Source organism: Mytilus galloprovincialis, chromosome 4 (assembly GCF_965363235.1).
Source record: "Mytilus galloprovincialis chromosome 4, xbMytGall1.hap1.1, whole genome shotgun sequence".
In the NCBI taxonomy this organism is placed as follows: domain Eukaryota; kingdom Metazoa; phylum Mollusca; class Bivalvia; order Mytilida; family Mytilidae; genus Mytilus; species Mytilus galloprovincialis.
In genome coordinates, this window is record NC_134841.1 from 13328859 (window position 1) to 13355963 (window position 27105).

The 27105-nt window shown below is 32.7% G+C and overlaps 3 protein-coding genes and 1 long non-coding RNA gene across 4 annotated transcripts in view; 1 reads left to right on the top strand and 3 right to left on the bottom strand.

Annotated features, from left to right (window-relative positions):
* Positions 1-1820: 1820 nt before the first annotated feature.
* On the bottom strand, positions 1821-6181 carry LOC143071402 (uncharacterized). The gene is made up of 4 exons (XR_012976893.1): positions 5919-6181; positions 5132-5333; positions 4501-4666; positions 1821-1972 (listed from the first exon to the last, which is right to left on the bottom strand). It is a non-coding gene; the product is annotated as an uncharacterized LOC143071402 (long non-coding RNA).
* Positions 6182-10843: 4662 nt separating this feature from the next.
* On the bottom strand, positions 10844-18936 carry LOC143070975 (uncharacterized). The gene is made up of 6 exons (XM_076245072.1): positions 18848-18936; positions 14274-14373; positions 13687-13918; positions 13073-13162; positions 11795-11938; positions 10844-10852 (listed from the first exon to the last, which is right to left on the bottom strand). Exons 2-6 carry the CDS (start codon positions 14360-14362, stop codon positions 10844-10846), a joined length of 564 nt encoding a protein of 187 aa, XP_076101187.1. The 5' UTR covers positions 14363-14373; positions 18848-18936.
* A 2013-nt stretch (positions 18937-20949) lies between these two features.
* The window catches only part of LOC143070496 (uncharacterized), a 56967-nt gene continuing 50811 nt past the window's right edge, over positions 20950-27105 (bottom strand). The window contains exon 17 of the mRNA XM_076244763.1: positions 20950-21395. Coding sequence (XP_076100878.1) covers positions 21258-21395 — 138 coding nt within the window. The 3' untranslated portion in view covers positions 20950-21257. The remainder of the gene's footprint in view (positions 21396-27105) is intronic.
* LOC143071403 (uncharacterized) lies at positions 24163-25142 on the top strand. Its single transcript, XM_076245663.1, has one exon. The coding sequence runs from the start codon at positions 24396-24398 to the stop codon at positions 25140-25142; it is 747 nt and encodes a 248-aa protein (XP_076101778.1). The 5' UTR covers positions 24163-24395.

Sequence of the window (27105 nt, forward strand, 5' to 3'; positions counted from 1 at the left end):
TCGACGAAACGCGCACCTGGCGTCTATGATGTGATATGATTGCTCATGAAACAACTTTTCAACGGAGACAAAATGCCGTGAACTTAGGCAGGCAATACAAAATATGTTCAGAGTAGTATAATTTTAATAAAATAGTGTAATGACAATGTCATCGACTCATTATGATAATCATAGGCAAACCAATCATGCTTGTTCTGCTATTTAAGAGCATTTAATGTATTTTAACAACCAGTTAAATTTACCATATGAAATAATATGCACTGAGACAGCTAGTATCCTCGAATATTCCCTACAGAAATTTATGGTTAGCTATGCATTGACGTATATATCAAATTAACAATTACAGTGAAAAATTATCAATAATATACATTTCTTTATATTTGTTGATTCTAATCAGCTAAATTCAAAATTAATCGTGCTTCGTTTCTATATTTCGTCTATATAATGTATAGACTTTTTGCATTTTAATATTGCATTTTTTCTGCTTTTTTTAAAATTTGAGATTCTTAATATAATTTCTAAATATACACAGGTCTTGAATGTCAAATATTTGAACATCTTTAGCTTATAAGGAAGAGTCTAATAAGTTGCAATAGTTATGAAAGGTACTAGGATTCTAACCTAGTACGCCAGACGCGCGTTTCAACTACACAAGACTCATCAGTGACGCTCATATCAAAATATGTATTAGCCAAACAAGTACAATGTTGAAGAGCATTGAGGATCCAAAATTCAAAAAAGTTGTGCCAAATACGGCTAAGGTAATCTAAGCCTGGCATAAGAATATTCATAGTTTTTCGAAAAATTCAAAGTTTTTTTAAACAGGAAATTTATAAAAATGACCACATTATTGATATTCATGTCAACGACTACTGGGCTGGTAATACCCTCGGAGAAGAAACGTCCACCAGCAGTGGCATCTACCTAGTGGTGTTAATAATCAAAGGTACCAGGATTATAATCTAGTACGCCAGACGCGCATTTCGTCTACATAAGACGCATCAGTGACGCTCATATCAAAATATTTGCAACCGAGATCCACAAGAAATGTTTTACATGAATGCTAATATACACCAAATGACGTAATCCCATAAATTACCACATAACTGATTTTATTTCTTTACGATTCATGCATATATTCGAGCTATTACAGCTACTTAGTACTTACAGTTCATAAAAGGACTTACCTTTGTAAGATGCATCTTTACAAGCTAAGAATAAAAAGAAAGACTCTTATTTCAATAATATTATATCTTAACTTTACCATCGATATATGGGCATGATATATAGGCAAGGATTTTAAGCGTGTATCAGTTTTCTTATCATTAGTTATAGAATATCTTTATATAACATGTTTAATATGTATATCGTGTATATATAACTCCATGCATTTCACGTACATGCCTATCTACAGTGTGTGTGTTTCAGGTTTAGCATGCCAAGGATTAAAAAGCTAAATAAAGTCACTTTATCATTCATTTAAAGTTTTTATTAATCCAGATATTCAGAAAAGTACTGGAATTGAATTACTGTTTTCTGAATTGTCCACATTCAATGACCCTATCATCACCCTATCTTTTGAAATTAAGCAATCGTACAGCACATTTCAATGTTCGAAACAGACATATAGGACACTATTTAGTACATAGGCATGTATTGGTTCAATAACTATCTAGATATCATAGACATAGAGGTTTGAAATAGTTTGTAAAATATATAATCGGCCAATACATGTTATTTTGTGTAACTTCTATTAAGAAAATAGATTAATATGATACAGCTGTTAGATTTATATAAATACAAATTTTGCTTACATGCACGTTTTCGGCGATACAAGGTTCTTATCACATCAAATATGTGAAGAGGCAAGTTCAAAGGTATTGGAAATCTTTTACTGTAATCGCTTATGATAGAATATCTCCAAAACTTCCAAAGTCTGTCAGAATTATTTTGTACCTCTTCAAATCTATAACTGAAACAAAACACATAATTACATGTAAATTTTCATAAATATATAGTTCTGTGCATGTGAATTTTTCTTTTTATCTATATCACATTAGTGCCAGGAAAATCAATCTAACAATATAAGAGTAGACTATGATTACTTAGTTCTTCCCCGAGCTGGACTTTAACCTGTACTTTTTACTTGACAACACCATCTAGCATTGCACAGACGCATTATTGAGTAAAATCCACTTTCGTTTCGGGAGGGGTTAACTTCTCAAAGGTATTAGGCAAGGACATCATATCACAATACCCGAAGTATTTACATCTATATATCACTTATAGTGAATGCGCAGTATAGCATTTGTGTTTACTGTAAAATCAAATGTAATATATACGCAGTACAACATGCATATTTACTGTAAAGGTAATATGTACGCTGTATGAAATGAATTTTACTGGAAGTTTGTATATTGTAATCATATTCAATACTGTGTTGGTAAGTTGATATAAAAAAAGAAGATGTGGTATCATTGCCAATGAGACAACTCTCCACAAAAGACCAACTTGACACAGAAATTAACAATTATAGGTCACCGTACGGCTTTCAACAATGAGCAAAGGCCATACCGAATAGTCAGCTATAATAGGCCCCGACATGACAATGTCAAACAATTCAAACGAGAGAAAACTAACTGTCTTATTTATGTAAAAAAATGAACGAAAAGCAAATATGTAACATATAAACAAACGACAACCACTGAATTACAGGCTCCTGACTTGGTACAGGCACATACATACATAGTGTAACGGGGTTAAACATGTTAGCGGGATCCGAACCCTCCCCTAACCTGGGACAGTGGTATAACAGTGCAACATAAGAACGAACTATGAAAATCAGTCGAAAAAGGTCATTAGATGTACAAGTGGGAGTGGCCGTGATGTCTATTTTAAAAAATATATATAATTTCATTTTGATATTGATATAAAAAAATAAAACAATTTAGAAAACTAACGGCTTAATTTATTACAAAACAATGAACGAACAACAAAAACGATAGTCATGAACCAGAGATAACTACTGCACTACAGGCTCCTGACTTCAAACAAGCATATAGAATATTGAGGTGTTACACATATTTGAAAGCACCAATCCTCTTCCACCTGATATGTGACAATGATGCAACAACCTGGGACAGTGGTATATCAGTACAACATAAGAACAAACAATAAAAATCAGCTGAAAAAGGCTTAACTCATTAGATTGACAGTGGCCGTGATGCTATTAAAAAAATTAATATAATGTCATTTTTATATTGATATTGAAGTATTTCATACATGATTCTTTTATAAGTTGATATCAACTTTTAAATGCTACTAGTTGTCGGTAACTGCAAATACTCGTACATCTGCGCTTGGTGTCTTTTGTTTTCTTTGAATGCATAAACACCCTTCCGTGTCTGGTATGTGTTGTTGTTATCTGCGTTGTATATATCTGATGAGATAAACATTGTTTCCGAATTTTTATTGAATGTTCTGAAGGTGTACTGTTACACCACTGCCTCAGGTTTTGGGGAGCGTTTGTGCCTTCATTTTCAACAAATTTTAGTGACTTGACTCATGGCGATCAATTTGCATTGATGGTTGCTGCAAAAGTGTTCCGAAATTACCAAATTAAGGTCGGAGTCAAACTTAACACATATCGCCACGTGCAGTGTTTAAAAATAATAATTGCAGTAACACAAATATACTAATTGAATTCTGTTGCCGTTGTAATAGCAAAGGTGTATCATATTGGCTTTGAGATAATTTGACCCTGCCGCTTTAGTAATTTTTACTGACGACTATACATGTAGTTATAGACTTTTAAACTATTCCATAGTTCCCTGTAAGAGGTCAGTTTAAGATCAACCGCATATGGCAAACTAGTAACGACATTTTGTTGGTAGTTGATTTTTGCATAGGTTTATTCATTTCCATTGTAATTATTTGACACCGCCTCCATTTTCTTCGTGTACAAGTAATGTCATTTAAAATTTCAATATTTGTACCATATTATCGACATTGCACGTTCACAGGTGTGACCTGTTGTTAATATCAACAGTTGATTTAGTTTTTTTGTTTAATGAAAACAGTTTGGAAAAGGAGGATAGTAAGTATATCCGTGAGTTTATGAAGCACCAGGGTAATTATATTAAACATATCAAAGCTCAAATTAATATGTAAAAGTACAGATACATGTATATACTGTTATCATGATTTTACGTTGTCATACGATATATCTAAAACAAATAACCAAATTATAAACGACTGAAACGACCGCACCTTTAACAGATGGCATAATGACGAACATTCTTAAGAAAAAATAAATTTGTTATGTAAAGCTGTAAAACTATATGTTGTCTTCCTGCTAAAGATCAATTTGTTTGAACAAGAGACGTTTTTCTCAGTAATTTATTTTTTAGAAAAAGTTAGTGCAATACAGTATTGTTTAGAAATATTTAAAACAGCATGTTGATACTTGAAACAAGACTTGGTTAGGATTTATAATTATACCTGAATAAGGCAATTACTAAATTGACCAACAAAAGGTTTGATATAAGCATGTATATGGCTGCAATGATCATGATTGCCCAGTCGGACTCAACACATCTCTCTATACTTGGATCACTCTCCCATTCTGATTGGATAAAAGTGCAAGAACCGTTGCTGTTGTTTTCACCTGAAGAAATAAATGAATGGTCAGCTGTAACATTTTCAGTGCAATACAATATGTGTAATTCGAAAAGATGCTGCAAAGTTGTGCGTTGCAATAATATTTTATTGTTTTGCTTTTTTATAAAATTGGTGTTGTATGCAGATCTAGTTTCAAGAATTGGTGCGTACATTTGTCATTACCAATAGTAAATTATTTACAAATTTTTATATATGAAAGAGGTGCAAGAGATACAAAAAGAGCTATTCAAAATCATAAAGCGAAAAAAAATGAGAACACCATGGCAGGAAGAAAATCGACCAAAGACAATTAACAGTATACAAAACAAAGCATAAAACACATGTGAATGAAATCACGAACACAACAATATTATAAGGGGTGATCTAAGGTTCTCCAGAAAAGTCTGATCCACATGGCGATAGTCATATTCAGTAGGTCACATTAAAAGAACTGCACTTTATAACCAGTTACCTTTCAGATCGTCAAGAAAAAGTTCACCATAGATTTGCCAATATGGCAGCGACATTATTTTCCAGAGTCTCCAATAGAGTGCTCCTGTTCCACGACTTGGCCACATGTCGTAGTGATGTGGGTACATGTTTGAATGATACAACACTCCAGCGCACATGATGAAAATAAACAGAATCCAGCTGAATTGTATTAACTCTTTTAGCTTGTAAAATATACAAAAACATGAATCACAAAATATGCAAGGATACGATGTTAATAGTTTTTTTGAGAATATAATATATCGTATGGGGTTGAATATTTTCTTTATATGTAATATAATGCATGTAGTTCGAACTTTTATTTCGATATGCTAATTTCTTTCGTATTTTGTAATACATTTTGATTATTTTTTTTATTCTGCGGATCGATGTCATTAACAAAGTTGTCGATAAGATATAATTAGGAAAAGTTTTGTATTAATATTGCTATGATGATATTTCAGCCAATTCAGCAATTTAACGATGTGATCACTTTCGAATATTTAGTCGAATTGAGATGCAACTGATGCAACTGGTTTCATAAATGACTATGCAGCATAGGCTTTTTGTAGTGATTGTTGAGGGCTTATAACTGCTAATTTATTTGTTATGTTGTCTCTTGTTGAGCGTTGTCTCATTTGCAACCATGTCTTCTAATTTTGATATTTACCTTGTTTTATGTAAATTGTCACAGTACTTCAACATTCTTAATAAACACTCAATATCACTACATCAAATGTTTTGATATTCTCCCCAAAAAATAAGCTTACCATTTTGCCGATCATTATTATCTTCGGACCAAAGTAAGTGAGTACCAACATACTCTTCAAAAATCGCATGTACATAATGAATAGCCCTAGGCTATACACTCTAATTTCTGTACGTTTGTATTCATCTGCAGAAACAATTCTGACCATAAAGGCAGCTATAATGATAATGTATGATAACCAGGCTAGAATGTTCCAAAAATCTTTCAGATATGCAACCAGTCGAACCTTTGGCATTTTGAAGAGTAGAAGCGACCTCAGATGTCTCTGAAAGTAAGGAAAGTATATTGTTTGAAAGATCCAATTATCTTTGGTTTTTAGGACACTTGGAAAACTATTTTTGTGATTTACTTTTAATTTATGGGATTTAGTAACGATACAATTGACAGGTCATTAAAGATGGCATATTTTGGAATTATTATAGATGTAATCATAAAAAGTAAAATCACAAAAATACTGAACTCAGAGGAGAATCCAATCGGAAAGTCCATAATCACATGGCAAAATCAAATGACAAAACACATCAAAAACGAATGGACAAGAACTGTCATATTCCTGACTTGGTACAGGCGTTTTCAAATGTAGAAAATGGTGGATTAAACCTGGTTTTAAAGCGCTAAACCTTTCACTTTGATGACAGTCTCATCAAATTCCGTTATATTTACAATGATGCGTGAACTAAACAGACATAACAAATAAAATAGTCAAAATATGGGTACAGCAGTCATCATCGTGTAATAATTTTAAACGGAACAATTCAACAGAACACAAAAAAACATCTATCTATAAACACATTCATTGATTCGCGTGTCTGATGTCCGAAAATTTTATACGTCACATATTTTTTTTTTAGAAAAAGGACGAGACGTTCTTTGACATACCCCTGGTCATCAACTTTCTACTCAGACACTGATGACGTTTTACAAAGTATGAGTAGGAGCTGCAAGCTCTTGAATATCTCATAGGGTCCTTGCTTCGAAAATAAACACATCTATTCTAACCAGTTGTTGGGTCTTCTCATATATTTAATGATGGCATGATACTAAACACATAATGGGAGGCATCGTGCTTGATTGTATATGATGAAGACACAATCCTTCAATCAGTTTAATCAATGTCTATAGCTAGAGCTGGCATGTCAGTTTCTGCATTTAGTCTTTTATTAATTTTAATGTACTATTGCCATTTTCCTCTGTTACCTATTCTGACATCGGACTCGGACTTCTTTTAAGCGAGTTTAACTGTGCGTATTGATGTGAGTTTGCTACTTCTACATTGCCAGAGGTATAGGGGAAGGTTTGAGATTTCCTAAGCATGCATAAACCCATCGCATTAATGAGCCAGTACCAAGTTAGGAACCTCTGGCTTTTGTTATTCTTATATTTTTCTTTTTAATTTTAATTCAATATTATGTTTCAAAGTTAAGTGTGATGTTCATTTTCACTGAGCTATAGTAAACATTTGTGTTGATGGCCAGTTGAAGCCCATCTCCATGTGCAGGGTTTTCTCGCTGTGTTAAAGGCCAATCGGTGGCGTTGTTGTCTCTTTAATGCATTCCTCATTTCCATTCTTAATTTTATTTTATACACTATATTAATATATGTGGATATCTTGCAGTTGATGTAGGTCAAGATACGTCAAGCATTACCCAATTGTTCTTCTTATTATTTTTTTCTTTTCTTTTCTTTTCTTTTTATCTTTTATTAGTTCTGTCCACTTCTGTGTGGAAAGACCTTTTGTATTTATTTTGATTGTTAGTTTTTTTCGTCTTTAATATTAAGAATAATAATAAAATAAAATTTGTTTATTATAGTGTCACATATTGATTGAAACAAGGCATTCACACAATTTTCATATACACACAAACAACAATCAATATCCAGCCAAAATATGACTTATGAGACACTGATCCTTAAAACCAAAATATATAAAAAAAATATAATATTTAAACTTGTAAATAATCTCATAAAAATTATATTCAAAAAGCGACAAGTCACTAAAAATATAAATAATTCTTAGGTTAAAAAAGATATATATATTAACTACGAAATATGAAATACTATAAAATTGGGTAACAATCTTATAAATAAATGCATTAAAATTGATTATAGGTAAATATTACTTTTAAAAATTATTTTCTACGCAAATAAAATTTATGTAAACATTTGCAAAAATAATAATGGATATTGGTACAATTCATAATTTCAATAAATTTTCTGTTTGTATTAAAATCTTGAAAGTATTCAATAAGCTTTGAGCATTTATTAAAAAGATTGTATCGAAGATCGTCATATAATGAGTATTCCATAAGAAAGTGTTTTTCTGCTTCAATGCTGTTTGATTTGCACAACGCACATATTCTGTGTTCAATTGGTGTAGGCGGCCTGTAGTATCTTCCCGTCTCACACGCCAGTGGAAGTGAACAGGAGCGAAACAGAGCCATTGAACGTCGCTCAGTTTTGAAAATGTTCAGACGGACATATTGTTCGGTTTTCACACTTTGTTTGTATTGCTTATAAGTTCGTAATTTGTTTCCGTTCTGTGAGTTATATCGTTCATTAAAAACTTCCTCGTGCCATTCCGTGTTATCTAATGCATTTAATTTTTCGCTAATTGTACGCATAACAGTTTTTGTAGATACAGATAAATTGTACACAAGATCTCTCACATTTAGTAAATCAACAGTTTTGTGCACTTTGAAAGCTTAGCCCTTTCTATACCGTGAAGTCCATTTTAGTATTTTATTACAGTTTCTATGTTGATCAGAGCGAAAAAAGTCTACACAAAAGGTTAGAGTAGTTATTTCGCTATTTTGTAAAGCACGACGTCCAGCCCATGTCACCGCGTGACGATAAATTAGACTTTCGTTTTCCGACGGACAATTGAATTTACAGGCCCTGTTCTGAATTGTCGATATGGCACTAAACGATTTAGTGCACCAAATACCACTACCAAGTCCATGGAGAAGAACTGGCTCTACCATTGATGTATACAGTTTAGTGTAAACCTTTATATGTCATTCCACCTAACAAAGACGTCATTGTTATTATCGCTCCGCGGGCACGACTAGCCGCTTTTGACAGTTCCGTTACACGTTTTTTAGATGTCAAGTACTCGTCCATCCAGAAACCTAAGTATTTGTAGGATTCACAGTAATCAAGGTTATTGCCTGAACAATTGAAAATCTTATCTGACCTTGCAATTGATTGATTTCGGAAGTGTGCGATTTTAGTTTTGTTAATGTTAATTGAAAGTTTCCATGTAGAGCACCATTCCGACACGACATCCAGCATTCGTTGCAAACTATTTTCGTCGGGTGCGACAAAAGCTATGTCGTCAGCGTATACTAAAATACTCAAATGAAAAGCATCAGCCTTCACTCCACAGTTTAACTCATTTATGCGGTCCGCTTAGTCATTTATATAAAGAAAAAACAATGTTGGTGAAAGGATACATCCCTGTTTTACTGCACGACATACCCAATAGTGGGTTAAAATTACATTGTTAGGCAATTTATATAAGTGTATAGTGATTGGGACAGAAAGGAGAAAAGGAAAAGAGACATCTTTCGGATCCACCAGCTCCATACTTAAGCACCTTGTGGGCTTAATAAAAAAGACGAGAAAAGGTTCAAGAAAGATAAAGAACAATTACTTATAAATCCTTTCTATTTCTGTAATGAAAACGTCTGTTTTGACCAATGTAGGATACAAACTCCCGAACACTGAATTTCGTCATTAAACAAATAATCTTGACCTTCATTCAAACTTTTTATTTACAAGGCAACAACAGTTTATTATCTACGTCCGATTTCCCCAGCATAGATGCTCGCTCGATGAAGCAAGTTTGTCTAGCGAAATATTATGTTTATTCCGTATCATTCTATATATCTTTAACAAATTAATTATACAAAAATGTGTTAAAATTACATTGTTAGGGAATTTTTGAATTTTATTTGTGTAATTGTATTAATCTTTTAACTAATTAATCCACATTCTAATAAATTTGTATGTTATGTGTTGCTATTTATAGGCACATATAATGATACGGGATCTTTTGTTCACTATGCTTTATTTTTTTGCGGTGATTTCTTTTTTCATTGTGTATTTTGGGTTGCACGTAGATAAATGGAAACACCGCCATGGTAACTTCGGATGATGTTCTTCTGGTTTAAGATATGCATCTGTTCATTTCAATTGTCGATATATATTCGACAAATATATATTTTTCTTTAGCAACGGGGTTTGCGTTGCACAAAAGCCATTTCGAAACTAACTGTTGTATAGTACATTTTCATTGGATACGACGCTAATTTAGCAAAATTAATAAATATTATTGTCACAAATGAAGAAAGAACTGTTGACTATTAAGTCCCGCGTCACCCAACGTCTTCCTTAAACTTTGACAGCTGTTTCAGTTGATTTTCTGTCACATTGTCCATAAAGGAAACAGTAGTAAACCGGTGTTCAAAAGTCATAAATCGATTGAAAACAAATAAATCCGGGTTTCAAACCAAACTGAGGGAAACACTTCAACCATAAGAAAAAACAGCATGATCATCGATGAGCAAACGCCAACACAAATAGAAACAAACTATTTGATAAGAACTGCAATATTCCTGACTTGGTACAGCACATTTTAAGAAAAAACGGTGGTTTAAACATGGTTTAATGGCATGCCTAAATTTCCGCTTTATGGCAATGTTACAAATTATCGCTAATACACTACGTGATAGAAAAACAACACAAACACACATTCATTCCAGAGAAATGTACAAAGAAATAATATAATAGTCGACTAATAAGCAAACCACAGAACAACAACTAACATATTCCATCAACGACAACAGGATATCAAATACAGTGACACGTTTTCGTAACTTACATGCAATCATGTACATGTAAGTTTTTTATTGGGCGTTAGTACTTTTACATTGACTACAGAAAGTGCGAACAATGGTTTCTGTTATACTGTATAATTGTTGTTTGTATGTATAACTGTTGTTTTCTATGTTATCTAATGTACCGCTTCTAAGAGATAAGTATTTAACCTGAGCTAGTCTAAATTGCATGTTTCGTATGTACGTTATGTTAATCTACTGGTCGAAATTGAATAGGGAAAATCCAAATATCCGCCAAATATATATATATATATATACAACTCGTCTAAACATCAACCCAACAATGTTAGATCTGTAAATTTGCCTTCGCAAATTTTTGGTTCTTCCCTCGCCGGGATTCGAACCCATGCTACTGTGATATCGTGACACCAAATCGCCTGCACTGCAGCCGTCCCGCTAGACCACACGACCACCTGGGCTCTCAAAAAAGAGCTTTCGCTGGCCGTGTGTTACCTTTCCTCGTCAGTTTTAATCTAGCGGCGTACTACAGTACATGATATATAAGGCACGAAGATGTTATTGTTACAGATCAGCTATGACTGTATATTACATTAATTTGTAGGATCCTTTACTTTGTAGAGTTGTCACTGACTCAGACGTACTTTATATATATTGAACACTACGTTCAAACCTAATTGCGTTGGATAAAAACTGCAATTTTTATACGTGTGCATGTAAACCAAATTTCGTTGTAGAAGGGTCTAAATACAGCACAAGCAACATTTTCCAGAAGATAAAAAAAGTGAAAAAGTATATTTAAACAAAACGCATTTGACTAACAGGTCAAACAACTGATGTTCTTAAACCCTGCTGACTGTCATTGGCGATTGCCAAATAAAATTGATCACAAGATGTAACAAAATGGATCTTAATATAAATTTAATACTAAACAGAATATATGTCCCTTCCTTTCATATTACTATAGTTAATATCAATAAAAAGACTTTGGGAGTATCGAAAAACATCTCCATATACTTACAAGAAGTACTTCTTCTAATAAATCAAGTAATATCCAAAGATGAAGTATAAATTCATACGCTCCAATTCCTCTGAGAGCATTTTTACTTTTTATGTCCATTAAAATGAATGCACTGTAAATCACCAACAGAACCAACACCACAAACTTAAAATACAAAAATATGAAATCGATTTCAATAAAATACCAGAATATAATGAACCGCCCTATGCAATAAAATGATATACAGAAAAGTAAAAAAAAGTAAAATAAAAACCTGAAAATGCATACAGTATGATTAAAACAAATCATAGATAAAAAGTAACAATATTACACAGAGTAACTACTAAATCAAGTTTGAATATGTAAATACAAAATGGCACACGATGTTTAAATCTGACTTAAACCGGGTTGCTGCAGTTGATAGTTGGATTAAATACTCCCCTAAAGAAAAATAATTAATTTAAAATTAAAAAGAATAATAGCACAAGTCAGTATAAGGTATAGATAGTTTTGACATGAAGTAACTGCGACTTTAGTTGAACTTAAGACAAAGTAGTCGTTTTTGCTTAAAATTGAAGAATTATACAAAGAAAGCGAAGGGGCTATGAGTAAGTGGTTGTATACCTTTAACCTAGTAAGTGTAATTATATGTTTATGTGGTTGTAGTTTAATGAGAAATATTAACCCCGTCATATTTTTACGCCTGTCCTGAGTCAGAAGCTTCTAGACTTTGTTAGTCTTGTATTTCTTTTTTTATTAATTTATACGTTTTGGTGTTTGGTTTGACAACCATTTCTACTGAACTACTACACTTTTTGTTAGGGTCAAGCTGAAGCCCCGCTGTATTGAAGATCCATTGGTGTCATTCGTCTGTTTTCTGCACGGGTTGTTGTCTATTTCACACATTTCCTATTATTGTCATCCTCAATTTCAATTCAGTTATTGAAAGATTTAGAAAAACTAAGCACAATTCCGAAGCAATGATTCTAATAAATATTAATGTTCTTTTGAAAAATATAATCTAAAAAAAAACCCAGTTTCTTCTGAAACTATTCTTGTTTTTAAAACGAACTAATCATCACATGGTACTAAAATTTTATTTTTATATTCTGTTGTGGTTTTAGTATAAGTTTGAAGAAGATAGACACTACTTTGGTTTATGGTTATCCAGGCTAATAATCTCAAATCTCACAGGCTAAAAATATGTACTAGTTCAATGATATTCATCTTATTCCATATATCTAGAAATTCGTCTTTTTTATCAACCTTTTTTCATGTTTTATATGTGGCGCCACTTACATAATGTACAGCAAATGTCATTGCTGGAGAAGACCAAGCTTTCTTCATGTTTTCGAAACGTCTATGACCACGACCATAACAACAAAGACTCTGCAATTAATACAATTGAAATGTTTTAATCAACAACAAAGTGTGCTTTGTATAACATACTAAAATACATTTCAATCAATTGGCTTCTCTAATTAACAACAAGGCCAGTAGTATGACGTGTTTTCAGGTTTAACAATACAATTTAGTTAGATTAATGTGGACACAGAGGCTCAAAACTACAAATTGAAATGGACCATGTACAAATGTTTTAAACCCCAAAGAGATGTATAGGACATTTACTTCAAAATGTTTATTCTTATTGCAAATCTAATAAACAGTATGTTAGTCTTGGAATGGAATTTTTGCTAGTAAATCGGGAATTTGAAAGAATTCAACCGATCTTAGCATTACTAATAAAACATATCCCAATCGTATTTTATGTCAGCACGAATTGATACTTGAACTGGTGCTTTTAATCTAACTGTTAAAATTGACTGACCTGTCCCTCCCCCCCCCAAAAAAAAAAATGAAAAATAGAATTGGTTCTCAGTATTGTCCTTCATTATCATATGAAAGGAAATAACCTTATACCACTGTGGAAACTGAACTGCAGAATCATTGTACCATATTTTACTCAGGAGGCGCTGGACACAAGGATGTCCGATCACGTCAACCATTCCGTTTTCATAAGCACATTCAATTGGACCAACGCTCATACCCCATATATCGTCTACAGAGTTTACTAGCGACATACAACCTTTTTCATCTTCGTCATACAAGGTATTCTGAAGTTTCAAGGCCCTTTTTTTAAAAAGCCTAAAACACAGCAAAATATGATATGATCTTTTTTTCAAATTGAATATCTTTTTATCTGAGGCAGCGAAATATATAATGATAAAGTACACGATACAAGTGTTTGGTCTGGCGAATAACAATGCTGCTAAAAAACAATTATTAAAAATACTCTGCCCATGAACAATGCTTCTGCCCATGGAAAACGAGTAAAAAAAATGTCTTTAATCAATAAATAATAATACTGACCAGGATAAATGACTAACAATAAAAAAATAATGATCTCTTAATAACATGTATATATAGAACAGTTGTGATATCAAATAACATTGATGTAACAAAATATCAAATACCATTTTTAATAAACAAAACATATCACCTTGAATGTTGTGTTAAATCTTCATGTAACTTCCGATCTTTGCCTGTGTGAACTTTCTTAGCCATATTCTTTAAAACACTACTTGCCATAATCGCTGTAACTGTTAGAATAAGTAAAGATATTAGATTTGAAGATTATAAAGACTGGTCACAATTTAAACAATATTGTTTATTGTACATGTAACCATATGAAAGTTTTCGTTGGGAAAGCAAATTAAATGGCACCGCAATACATTATTTTACTGATGTATCTAAAAGAAATTAAAAAAAAACACTGTGTAATACGTATTTCGCATACCTGTAGTTTAAGGCTTATGTTTTATGGGCAATCCATAGAAGTTAAATTGTTTTCAATGTATATTGATTTCTGAACCATAGTTTCCCATTGGGCAGGGAATTGTAAATCGTCTTGATTATGTGGTTTTAATATGTCTCGTAATTCTATAAAGATCCATCAATTGGTAACATGATTAGACAGTTAAATTTAAAACTTTAAAAATCAGAAGCCACTTTTAAATATCAATCTGAAAAACATCATTATAGAGATTTATTTCACACACAATTATCTGATGAAACAATATAATCTGTGTTCCGGATTTCTACTCATATGATTGTTTTGGCTATTGTGTACATATAAAAAAGAAGATATGATATGATTGCCAATGAGACAACTCTCAACAAGAGACCAAAATGACACAGAAATTAACAACTAAAGGTCACCGTACGACCTTCAACAATGAGCAAAGCTCATACCGCATAGTCAGCTATAAAGTGCCCCGAAATGACGATGTAAAACAATTCAAACGATAAACTAACGGCCATATTTATGTACAAAAAATGAACGAACAACAAATATGTAACACATAAACAAACGACAACCACTGAATTACAGGCTCCTGACTTGGGACAGGATCATACATACAGCATGTGGCGGGGTTTAACATGTTGGCGGGATCCCTCCTAACCAGGGACAGTGGTATAACAGTACAACATAAGAACGATCTATAAAAATCAGTTGAAAAGGCTGAACTCATCAAATGGATAATAATCCAAGTGGACGTGGACGGGTATTTGTACATATTTATAGATTTTGTTTAACCACGTAAAAACAAAACTTTACGACAAAAGAGTTGATTTCAGCTTTCCAATTGTGAACTCTCCATATCTAAGTAGCAACCTTCCAGCAGCACCTGCATACGGGGTTTATATTGTACATCTCCCAATTGATACGATATTCCTGTGCTTGTATTTCCTATCATGATTTTATCGATAGAGGGTTGATGCTCACAAGGAAGCTATTAAACCAAGAGTTCCAAATGGTGAAGTTGAAATCATCCCTTCGTACATTTTACGGACGGCATAACGAGTTGGTTGACAGTTATGTAATAACCGTTTCACCGATGATATCGGATATGTTCCTTACGTAGTAACTTCCCTTTCATGAATGTGACCTACCGAATTAGACTATTTTCCGGATTTGGTATAACATGAGCAACACGACGGGTGTCACATGTGGAGCAGGATCTGCTTACCCTTCCGGGGCACCTGAGATTGCCCCTAGTTTTTGGTGTTGCTTATTCTTTGGTTTTCTAAGTTGTGTCATGTGTGCTATTATTTGTCTGTTTGTCTTTTTCATTTTAGCCATGTCGTTGTCAGTTTATTTTCGATTTATGAGTTTGACTGTCCCTCTGGTATCTTTCGTCACTTTTTTATACTAGTAGTTGGAAAATATCTTTCAAAAAGAATTATCATTCTATTCCTACATGTTTAATCCATGTTTACAAAACTATCACATTACCCGTAAATTAATACAAAATATAACTTATTTTTATCTCATACATTTGTAACTTTATTTCAATTTAATTTAATTTAGGATGTAACGCGTCTTCTGATTGGCTGACGTTATTTTGTTATGAGCCCATATACATAATTTAGTCATGTGACCGTGACGTCATCAACGTTTTTTCGTGGTTTTCTACGGTTGAAAATGGAATTTAGAATTAAATTATAAGAAATGACTGTAATATTTTTTCTGTCTATTCGAAATAACATAAAAAATGTGGTGCACACTGTTAAATAACCCGCTACGCGCGTTATTCAGTGTGCACCAAAATTTTAAAGTTATTTCTTCATAGACAGAAAAAATATTACAGTCATTCCTTAAATATGAATTATATATTTCTGTGCTGGACAAATTTGCCATTCCAGAATTGGCAAATCTGACTTTATTGCTTTCCAAGATAATACAAATATTTTTAGGCCAAGTGTTAGATGAATTTTAGCTTGTCACTGTTGTCATTCTTCTCACTACAGCTGAATAAAAGTAAATTTTCAATGATAATTTGAGAAGTTCCCGTAGCAAAAAACAATACGGTAATTTCAAAGTTCCGATTAGTTCTCGTGGGAAATCAAGTACACAAAAAGTTCCAATGTGAATTAAACTTTATATATGGGAACAATTTTTTCTACAACGGGGATATATAATTTACAATGAAAACATTCTTTCCATTCGATTGTTTTACTCCTGGAAAAATTGAAATTTGTTTTAAATACAAGATTTGTGAAAATCTATTGCAGTAATACGCAGCTTTCAACAAGATATCCATATGTCTCCGTTTCGAATGTTGTACTTTACATGCAATGCTATTGTTTTGAATATTTGATACAAAAATATTGGCAGTGATCTTTTAAATGATTCACATTATTGTAATAATTAACGTAAACTTGATGGTTTATAAGGTTTTTGTCAGCATGCTACTTTATTACAAATATTGATTAAAATTAGAAAAAATCATATCAGTATGGAATAAAAAATAATAGTATGAAGAAAAGAACACCATTGCCTAAACTAAAAATGCCGAAAAAACAAAATAAAGTCTGCAAAAGAGAGGCAAAAGATACAAGAGGGACATTCAAAAATAAACTGACAACACCATGGCTGAAAAGTTAAAAAAAAACCCCAAAAGCAAACAACTGTACACAAAATATAATAATGAAAACTAAAGACTAAGTTACACGAATTCTACCAAAAACTAAGGGGTAATATCAGGTGGTCAAGGAGTGTAGGCAGATCCTGCTCCACATGTTGCATCCGTCGTGTTGCGCATGCTAGTACAAACCTGGTAACAAGTCTAGTTCTATAGATTACAATTTGTAAAACATTATACAGATTGTTTCTTGTTTGCTTAACGTATTGTGAAAAGTCATATGAAAATAACAAGAATCGGTATAATTACCAATGAGATAACTCTCTACCAGAGACCAATTGACAAACAACTATAAAACAATTCAGACGAGAAAACTGACAGCCTAATGTATGTACTAAATCTTAACTTGAACGAAAAACAAATATGATATACATCAACAAACGACATTGATTGAAATACAAGCTCATGACTCGGGACAGACACATACAGAATGTGACTGGGCTTAACATGTTTGTAGGTGCCCAACTCTTCTAAACAAGGGAAAGAGTGAATCAGCACGACATATGAACTAACAATAAAACTAAGTTAAAAAGGACATAACTCACCAGTTCGATACAAAGCAACAAATTATACTTCAAATAAATTTATACATGTCATAAAAAGGAAGATGTTGTATGAGAACCAATGACTCTTCATCCAAACCATATTTTATTTTTAAAAGTAAAAAATTATAGGTTAAATTACGGTCTTCTGCATCCATGAATAAGATGAACACAAGTAAACAATGCATGCAATAGGTAGGTCCTGTAAAAGAGGTCGATCAGAATGAATGGGATACAATTTGTACTATCACCTGAAAATGAGGGTAAATTCGATAGGATTATAAATTTAATGCCTCAACCAGTATATCGAAGACCTCAGAAAAATGTGTGTCTTTGTTGAAACATTTTTATTTTACGTTCTAAAACATGTGATATCTAATCTATTCAAGCACTTACAGCAATCAATCTTTGTCCACCTGATGAGTTAAGCCTTTTTCAACTGATTTTTATAGTTCGTTCTTATGTTGTACTGTTATACCACTGTCCCAGGTTAGAGGAGGGTTGGGATCCCGCTAACATGTTTAACCCCGCCACATTATTTATGTATGTGCCTGTCCCAAGTCAGGAGCCTGTAATTCAGTGGTTGTCGTTTTTTTTAGGTGTTACATATTTGTTTTTCGTTCATTTTTTTTTACATAAATAAGGCCGTTAGTTTTCTCGTTTGAATTGTTTTACATTGTCTTATCGGGGCCTATTATAGCTGACTATGCGGTATAGGCTTTGCTCATTGTTGAAGGCCGTACGGTGACATATAGTTGTTAATGTCTGTGTCATTTTGGTCTTTTGTAGATAGCTGTCTCATTGGAAATCATACCACATCTTCTTTTTTTTATATTATGTGATTCGTTTTTACAGAAACACTTGTAAATTAAACTAATTCAGTATAGACACGCATTTATCTGTCTTGTCGTATAATAAAAATGAACAGAAATTACAATGAGATGGAAACTCAGAAAATATGAATCAATTAAAACATTATGAAGAAAGAAAAAAGAATTTTTCAATAATTCACTTTAACCCAGTTAATTATATATATTCATTCTTACGTAATGGATTTTCGCATTTTGACCAAAATACTCCAGCTAATTCTTTTCTGTTTGCAAATAAAGCCCATGCTAACAAATCTTGATACAAATCATCTACAAAGATAAACGACTATATAGATTTATGTGATTATATGTTGTGATCGTGACAAAATATCTTCGTCCCGGGTGATCACAGATATGACCATTATTATAAAGCTAACGTTATTTTTATATGTAGATTCAATATAAGCTCTACTAATCCTTTATCATTTTTTACTGTGCAATTGACTTGTTATTTAAACCGGAAATTTACTTACAATGAGCCACACGCGAAATGTTCAACTATGATTTTTTTCACAAATAAAGATCATATTAGAACGGATTAATAAATACCAAATGTACTCAAATTTGGTTTAGTAACTGGACGGACTGTGACTAAACAAAGATGTCAGGTACATATAAACGTCATCCCGGCAAAAGTTTGACGACATTTAAACACAATAGGTATAGTACTTTTGAATACTGTTTTTGTTTTTAATATAAAGAGGATCCATTTGAATTTATCCACTACAATAAAATTGGCATTCATATATTTGATATATGAAATTAACATTATTCAAGGATTGACTATTTTTTTTTCTGTCTATCAAGAAGTAACATAAAAGTGTGATGCACACTTAAAAACCAGCGTTAAAGTGTGCACCTTATTTTTCATGTTATTCGAATACTGTGGATTAAATTCTTTTCGTGGGTACCAATTTTCGTGGATTAAAGAAAACTTATATGTTCGTGGATCTTCAATTTCGTGGTTTAGCTGCGGTCAACATATCAGCCTTTTGTAAATTTGTTATTCGTTGAACATTTGAATTCGTGCTTCATCTCTATCTATGGACTTTCCGATTTGATTTTCCTCTGAGTTCAGTATTTTTGTGATTTTACTTTTTCCTAATTTGCTTGATCATTTGAAATATTATATTTCGGTGTTGGTTATTTTCTTTTATCATTGATTAGGAGCGATTTTGTTTGTATACTGTAGTTAAAAGTTATACAATAACTAATAAAGTTATGAGGATAAACTTCCTTCGAATCCTTACCTTTATCTTTATCTGCTACAAAAGTAAACAATCGTCATAACAAGATACAACATGTACACTATATTTAATATTGATCAATTGTAGTGCATATAATATATCCGTTCATCATCGATTGAAACATTTGGAAAATTATAGAGAATTTTAATTATAACATTATTACAGAATTTGTAAGAGGCATTATATATATTTGTAGATGTGGTGCAAAGAGCACGCATCATTACCAACAGTAGACAATGTTCTTCATCGGATGTTGTTCTGTGGATTCATTATTATTCGTGGGATACCAATTTTCGTGGATTTCGTTGGTACAGGAAAACCACGAAATTAAATGTTCAACAAATTACAAATTTTACAAAGGCGTGTATGAAGACTTCAGTAAAACCACGAAATTAAATATCCACGAATATGTTATTTTCCCTGAATCCACAAAAATTGGTACCCACGAAAATTAATGAATCCACAGTATATGATATAATTGAATGCTGTTTTCGCGAGCGCTTCTGTGAAGGTCACTCTAATTGATTAATTAGGTATGGGGAGCTAAAAATTCTATGTCATGAGTGCTATCATACGAGATGTGGTCTTTCAAATGAAAAAAGATTAATAACAAAACAAACTAAACCTCAATGTAAATTCAAATAAAAGGTGGTCAAATAATAGTGATTACATAAAGCGTTATACATTATTTGGTACACCAATGGCCCACGCGGAACAGAATTTTCATAGATCTGACTTGGTACATGCGTTTTCCGAAAAAAAACGAGAGTTCATATCAAACTATATCCAAATCTCACTCGTTATTAAACATATAAGTGTAAACAGGTCGACAAATAAAATCCAATTTGAATATAACAAATAAGACAGTAATTCATGACATAACTAGACGTAGTTTTAATGAAAGATAAATTATAGAAGTGGTAATTGGTTAAGTAATTGTTTGGTATACTCATGGAAACTGTCCATTGCTGTTTTGAATGACTGAGCGAGAAACTATATGCCTTTGTAAAGTAATATGAGTTTTTGCAGTGATTTAGTTTCTAAAAAGTACATTGCGGTTCAGAGGACTCAAGACAATTTATCATTTGAAACCATTTGCGAGGTTCATAGTCGCAATTTTATTTTCTTCGGGGGATATTGCTATTACAGACGACTTCATATTCTTGATAACATCTGTCAAAGTCAACATTCGTTGTGATATTTGTATTTCTTACATGTGTATGTTTCTAAGCCAATAATTAGTGGAAGACAAAATATACACCTATATTGCTTCGACTTGATGGTGGTATAAAAATGCCTCGAGTTGCGCAAATAATAGCAAGAATGTCGCAAATAAAGAACTAACTTTCTGAGGATGTCAAGAGAATAGAACATAACTGCCTTGCATTATTTGTAACCTTGCTTATCATCTCACAATCTTGATTCGAATGATTATTGCATGTGCACCAAATATTCCGACAGCGAGTTGCTGACACACCCTGAAATGTATGTACAAAATTTATAAGTGAATTGCACAGTCATTCTACAAAGAAAAATTAATTAAAAAGACTATTAATATACGGGAATCAAATTGCTATCTTATGTTGTGAATTTCGTTTTTTTTCTAAGCACATACAGACAGATTTGCTATAATTCTATTTTGTGTGTCGCGTCGCCTTCTAGTCACATTACAAACTCCTCAGAGTCTGAATTGACCAGTTTTTTTGTGCTCGATCAGTAAAATCGAGCACACATTTTACTCGACTAGTCTCGACATTGTCTCGACTGTACTTAACTGTACTTAAGTGTACTCGACTAGGTCTCGACTTTACTTAATTAGTCTGATTCAGTACTTGATGATCTTTGTGTAGTCTGAAATGGTCTTGACCAAGGCTCGACCTGTCTCGACCTGTCTTGACTAGTCTCGACCTGTCTCCACTAGTCTTGACCTTCAAATTTAGTTTTGACTGGTGTAAATCAGCCCATCTAACTAAATTAAATATTGATCTTACAAAATTCAAGCTTATTAGGTAGTTTGATTTATTGCTTTGAAATGAAAGAATTTAATTTTACAATATGTAAAAAAAAAATTATTATATAAAAATTCAGATAGGCATCTTTAATTTTTTTAATAACTTTTTCAAATCAACTTGGATTGTCATCAAACTATGCAGATATCTTAGATATATACCAAGCTTACTGAATCCAATTTCATTTAGTTTTTTGTTGTATTGCTGTAAAATTTAAGAATTAAAGTAATTTTGGTAAAAAAAGCTAGGATTTGCAATTCGGACAAAATAGAGATAGTACACTTTAATTTTTTTAATAACTTTTTCAAATCAAATTTGATTTTTTATCAAACTATGCAGCTATCTTACATAAATATCAAGCTTACTGAATCCCATTTATTTAGTTTTTTGTTGTATTGCTGTAAAATTTAAGAATTAAAGTAATCTTGGTAGAAAAAGCTGTGATTTGCAATTCGGACAAAATAGAGATAGTACACTTTAATTTTTTTTTAAACTTTTTCAAATCAACTTGCATTTGCATCAAACTATGCAGCTATCTTACATATATATCAAGCTTACTAGATTCCAATTTCATTTAGTTTTTTGTTGTATTGCTGTAAAATTTAAGAATTAAAGTAAGGCCACACCAATTTAATTTCTTGTTCTACGGATTTTTGGGCTCCAAAATTTGGGGCGAGCGAGCGATTTGAAAATTTTAATAAAAAAATATTTAGTTTGCAAATTTTTGAGGCGAAGCTTGAAAAGTAAAGGCGAGCGATTATAATTTTTTTTTGTAAACATAAAATAGTAGGTTTTGACAATATTAAAGCTTGATTTATCACCCGTACTTTGACATTTCTTTAATTTCTGAAGTATTTTTTCCCTGTTCACCAAGAAATAATTAAATCTGGTCTATGTATGTGTGACTGACAATGAGACAATTCTCCATCCATGTCATAATCCCCTTAATGTCATAAATATCCCTTTTACATGTTTTATGAGGGATCAATATAAGTTATAATATATTTGTTTGTACAAAAGGGCTCATATTTTCTCAAAGAACTATATATCTATCTGGTATTAAATGGTCAAAACATGTCTAAGAATTTTGTAATATTCCTGGACTTTAACCATGTTAACACATTTACTTTAAGTTTAATATTATTCAAAATAAGTGGACCCCTCTTTTAGAAAAAGTTTAAAATATGATGTAACTCTCCTCTTTTTGAGTACAAAATTCTAAGTTTTCAAAGGTTTTGTATAGAAGAACTATACAAATCCTTTGTACTTCTATTTTCTTTTCTACATCAGTAAAATGACCCCTTGTCTGAGGGAGGGTTGTTCTCAACCTGATAATAACAAAAACAGGACAAAGTACGGCCTTTTACACAGGGCTTTGATACAGACCAAACAGCAGGCTATAAAGGACCCCAAAATTATTAGCGTACACAATTCGAACAGGAAAACCAACGATCTAATTTATATATCATGTATATCCACACGGGAAAATATCAATGAACAACATCAACAAACGATAACTGCTGAACGACAGGCCCCTCAATCAGTCAGGACAGGTGCATAAACATGCAGCGGCTATGGATAGTTTTGTTTCGCCAGCATACTATATAATTGCAGTTGAAGGCAAATCCTTCAGAAGTTCTTTGTACTTTATTCTTTGTACTTTATTCTAACAACGAACATGTTTTGATAGGGAATATAAGTAAGGGGGAAAGTAACCAATTTTTTGTTACAGCTGTTATAAATTTTTATCGGAGTACTCCCGCTTTGGATAAATAGGTTTCATGCTGAACAAATATTCTCACAGATATTTACAAAGTGTGGGGGGTGCTTTTATGATTAAAATCGTTATATACAGGTTAGACTGTGATTTTAAAAACAAATGTTGATATCTTGTTATAAAATTTACAAAAAAACGGTGCGGGAAATGGACATGATTACATTTCCGGATGCGGGAAGCGGGAATATAAAAAAAAAATAAAAATTCTGTTTTGAAAAAAATAGGTGCGGGCGGGTCCGTCGAACAAGGAATCAAATTGGTGTGACCTAATCTTGGTAAAAAAAGCTAGGATTTGCAATTCGAACAAAATAGAGATAATACACTTTAATTTTTTTAATAACTTTTTCAAATCAACTTGGATTTTCACCAAACTATGCATCTATCTTAGATATATATTAAGCTTACTGAATCCAAGGTTAATATATTTATTAATAGTATCGGAAGCACATGACTTGTTTGTGTTTGTTTATGTTCAACACGTGTTGATGAGCACATGGTTGCATACCTGGTTTGTTATTGTATGATTTGATTGGCTATTGTATGTCGCAATGCAGGTATTCTACCCGTTTGTACGAGGGTAGGATCGTGATTCTCGTGCAGAATCTCATTATAAATATAAGATATTTTTATAACCAGTTATTCGAAGTTCTGCCTTTACAGAGTAGCATACCTTCCGTTTCGTTATACACATAATGACCGAAAACCACTCAGACGACGAGGACACTTTGCTTTTGCACGAGCCACCAGTACATTCAGGTGCCAAGTCTAGTTCTGTACCACAGATAAGTGATCAAACTTTTGAACTTTTTACATCTTATTTTGATAGTAAGATTTCTTCTCTGAAGAACGAGTTAGTCTCCGGGAACGACTCCCTAGCTAAGAAGCTCAAGAAAGAGGTGTCTGTTAAGCTGAAGGGGGAAGGGAATCAGATTCAATACTCCTTCAACTCAGATATAGTTTCCGAATTGCAGAAACTTCAGAAGCGTACATCCGCGGAAGATTCCGTTAGCACCAATTTGATATCGGGCCTTATTCTTAAAATCAACAGGAGGAATAAATTAATTCGAATTGCCGACAAGTCGCCAGCAGGCTGGTCCACAGTCAGAGAATACGAAAGTGATGACCTGGCATCAGATTCAGAAGATGAAAAACGCTTACGGCAAGCAGAAAGCAGGGCCCTCAAGACAATCAAAGAAAAGAAAACCCGTGGAAAACCTTACTCAAAACCGTCCGCCACCGTTTCTAGACCTGCCAACCCTACTGATACTAGTAACAGTTACTATCAGCCTTACAACGCTACTCAGCAGCCCTTTCCGAGGTTCCGTCGCCGCGAGGCGACCCCATACGACACCTGTTACGAGTGCCACCAAACTGGCCACTTCAAGAGGAACTGCCCAAAAGCAACAAACAAACCAACCTTTGGAAACTTGTCAAAGTGAAAAGATACAAGATGAGTATATTTCTTTTGTTGACAATTTAATGCTATTTGGTCATAGTAATGTTCTCTTTCAACATGTTAAATATTTTGATAATATAGATTTTTCAAAAATCGCCAAAGGAGTAAAATCAAGCTTATTTAAACATATAGAGTTTTGGAAACACATTGGGGCCAACAAATTTGTGTTGGACACCATTGAAAAGGGTTATATAATTCCATTTATGAAACAACCCCCTCCAATGAAATTTCGGAATAATAAATCTGCTTTAAAAAATAGTTTGTTTGTAAATGAAGCGATAACTGAGTTAATTAGCAATGGCTGTATTCTAGAAGTACCATTTCAACCATTCGTCGTTAATCCTCTCAGTGTTGCTACACAAAAGACTGGTAAAAAGCGTTTGATTTTAGATTTAAGTGAATTGAATTTCTATGTTTTGAAAAACAAGGTAAAATTTGAAGATTGGAAAATTGCAATGGAATTCTTCCAAAAAGATCATTTTCTAATTAAATTTGATTTAAAATCTGGATATTTTCATTTGGACATCTGTAAAGAACAACAAACATATTTAGGTTTTTCCTGGAATAACAAGTTTTACTGCTTTTCTGTATTAGCTTTTGGTTTGAGTAGCGCCCCCTATATATTCACTAAATGTTTGAGACCAATGGTAAAGTATTGGCGAGAAAATGGTGTTAATATTGTTCTTTATCTGGACGATGGATTAGGCATGGATGAAGGTTATAAAAATTGTAAAGATACTTCTGAATTTGTAAAGTCATCACTTAAACTGGCTGGATTTATTGTCAATGAAGAAAAATCAATTTTTGAACCGGTTCAGTGTTTAGAATGGTTAGGATTGATTTGGGATTCTAAAGATTTTACTTTAAAGGTGCCAGAGCGCAGAATTAAAGACACTAAAAATTCTCTTGATATTATACTAAAATCATTTTCAAATTTGAACGCACGTATGCTGGCTCAATTTGCCGGAAGAATTATATCAATGTCACCAGTTATGGGTAATGTCACAAATTTAATGACGAGGCATATATATTTCGCGATAGAAAACAGAAAAACGTGGGATTCAAAACTATATTTAGTATATGAAAAATGTGTATTAGCTGAATTGAAATTTTGGCAGGAAAACTTGTTGGAGCTTAATGAGAAGCGTTTATTGAATGATTCTTTACCGAGAATTATGATATATTCAGATGCAAGTAATGTAGCTTTAGGTGCATATACTGTTGAATCAAATGAAAAGATTTTTCATTGTATGTTGAATGAAAATGAGAAAAAATTAAGTTCCACTTGGCGTGAACTCAGGGCTATTCAGTTATCGTTGAATTCGTTTGAACACGATCTGAAATGTAAAATAGTTAAATGGCATACAGACAACCAAAATTGTGTAAATATAATCAATAAAGGCAGTACAAAGTTGCATTTACAACATTTAGCTTATGATATTTTTAGAACATGTACAAGGTCGGGTATCACGTTGTGTCCTACTTGGATACCTCGGTGTGAAAATTTCAAAGCTGACTTCATATCTAAAATGGTTGATATTGATGACTGGCAAACCTCTTTTCAGTTTTTTACTTTCATGAATGAAATTTGGGGTCCTTACACAATCGATAGATTTGCCAATTTTCATAATACTAAACTGAAAAGGTTCAACTCAAAATTTTGGAATCCAGGAAGCACTGCTATTGACGCTTTTGCTCAAAATTGGACAATGGAAAATAATTGGATGGTTCCTCCGATAAGTTTAGTGGCTAAAAGTATTAAACATCTCATTCTCTGTAGAGCTGAGGGAACATTGATCGTTCCAAAATGGCCTTCATCGGCATTTTGGTCTTTGATTTTTAATAGAAGATTGGAATTTCAACCTTACGTTATAGAAGTTCTTGATTTTTCATCAGGTCAGAATATATTTGTTCAAGGACAGAATAAAAACTCCATTTTTGGTACC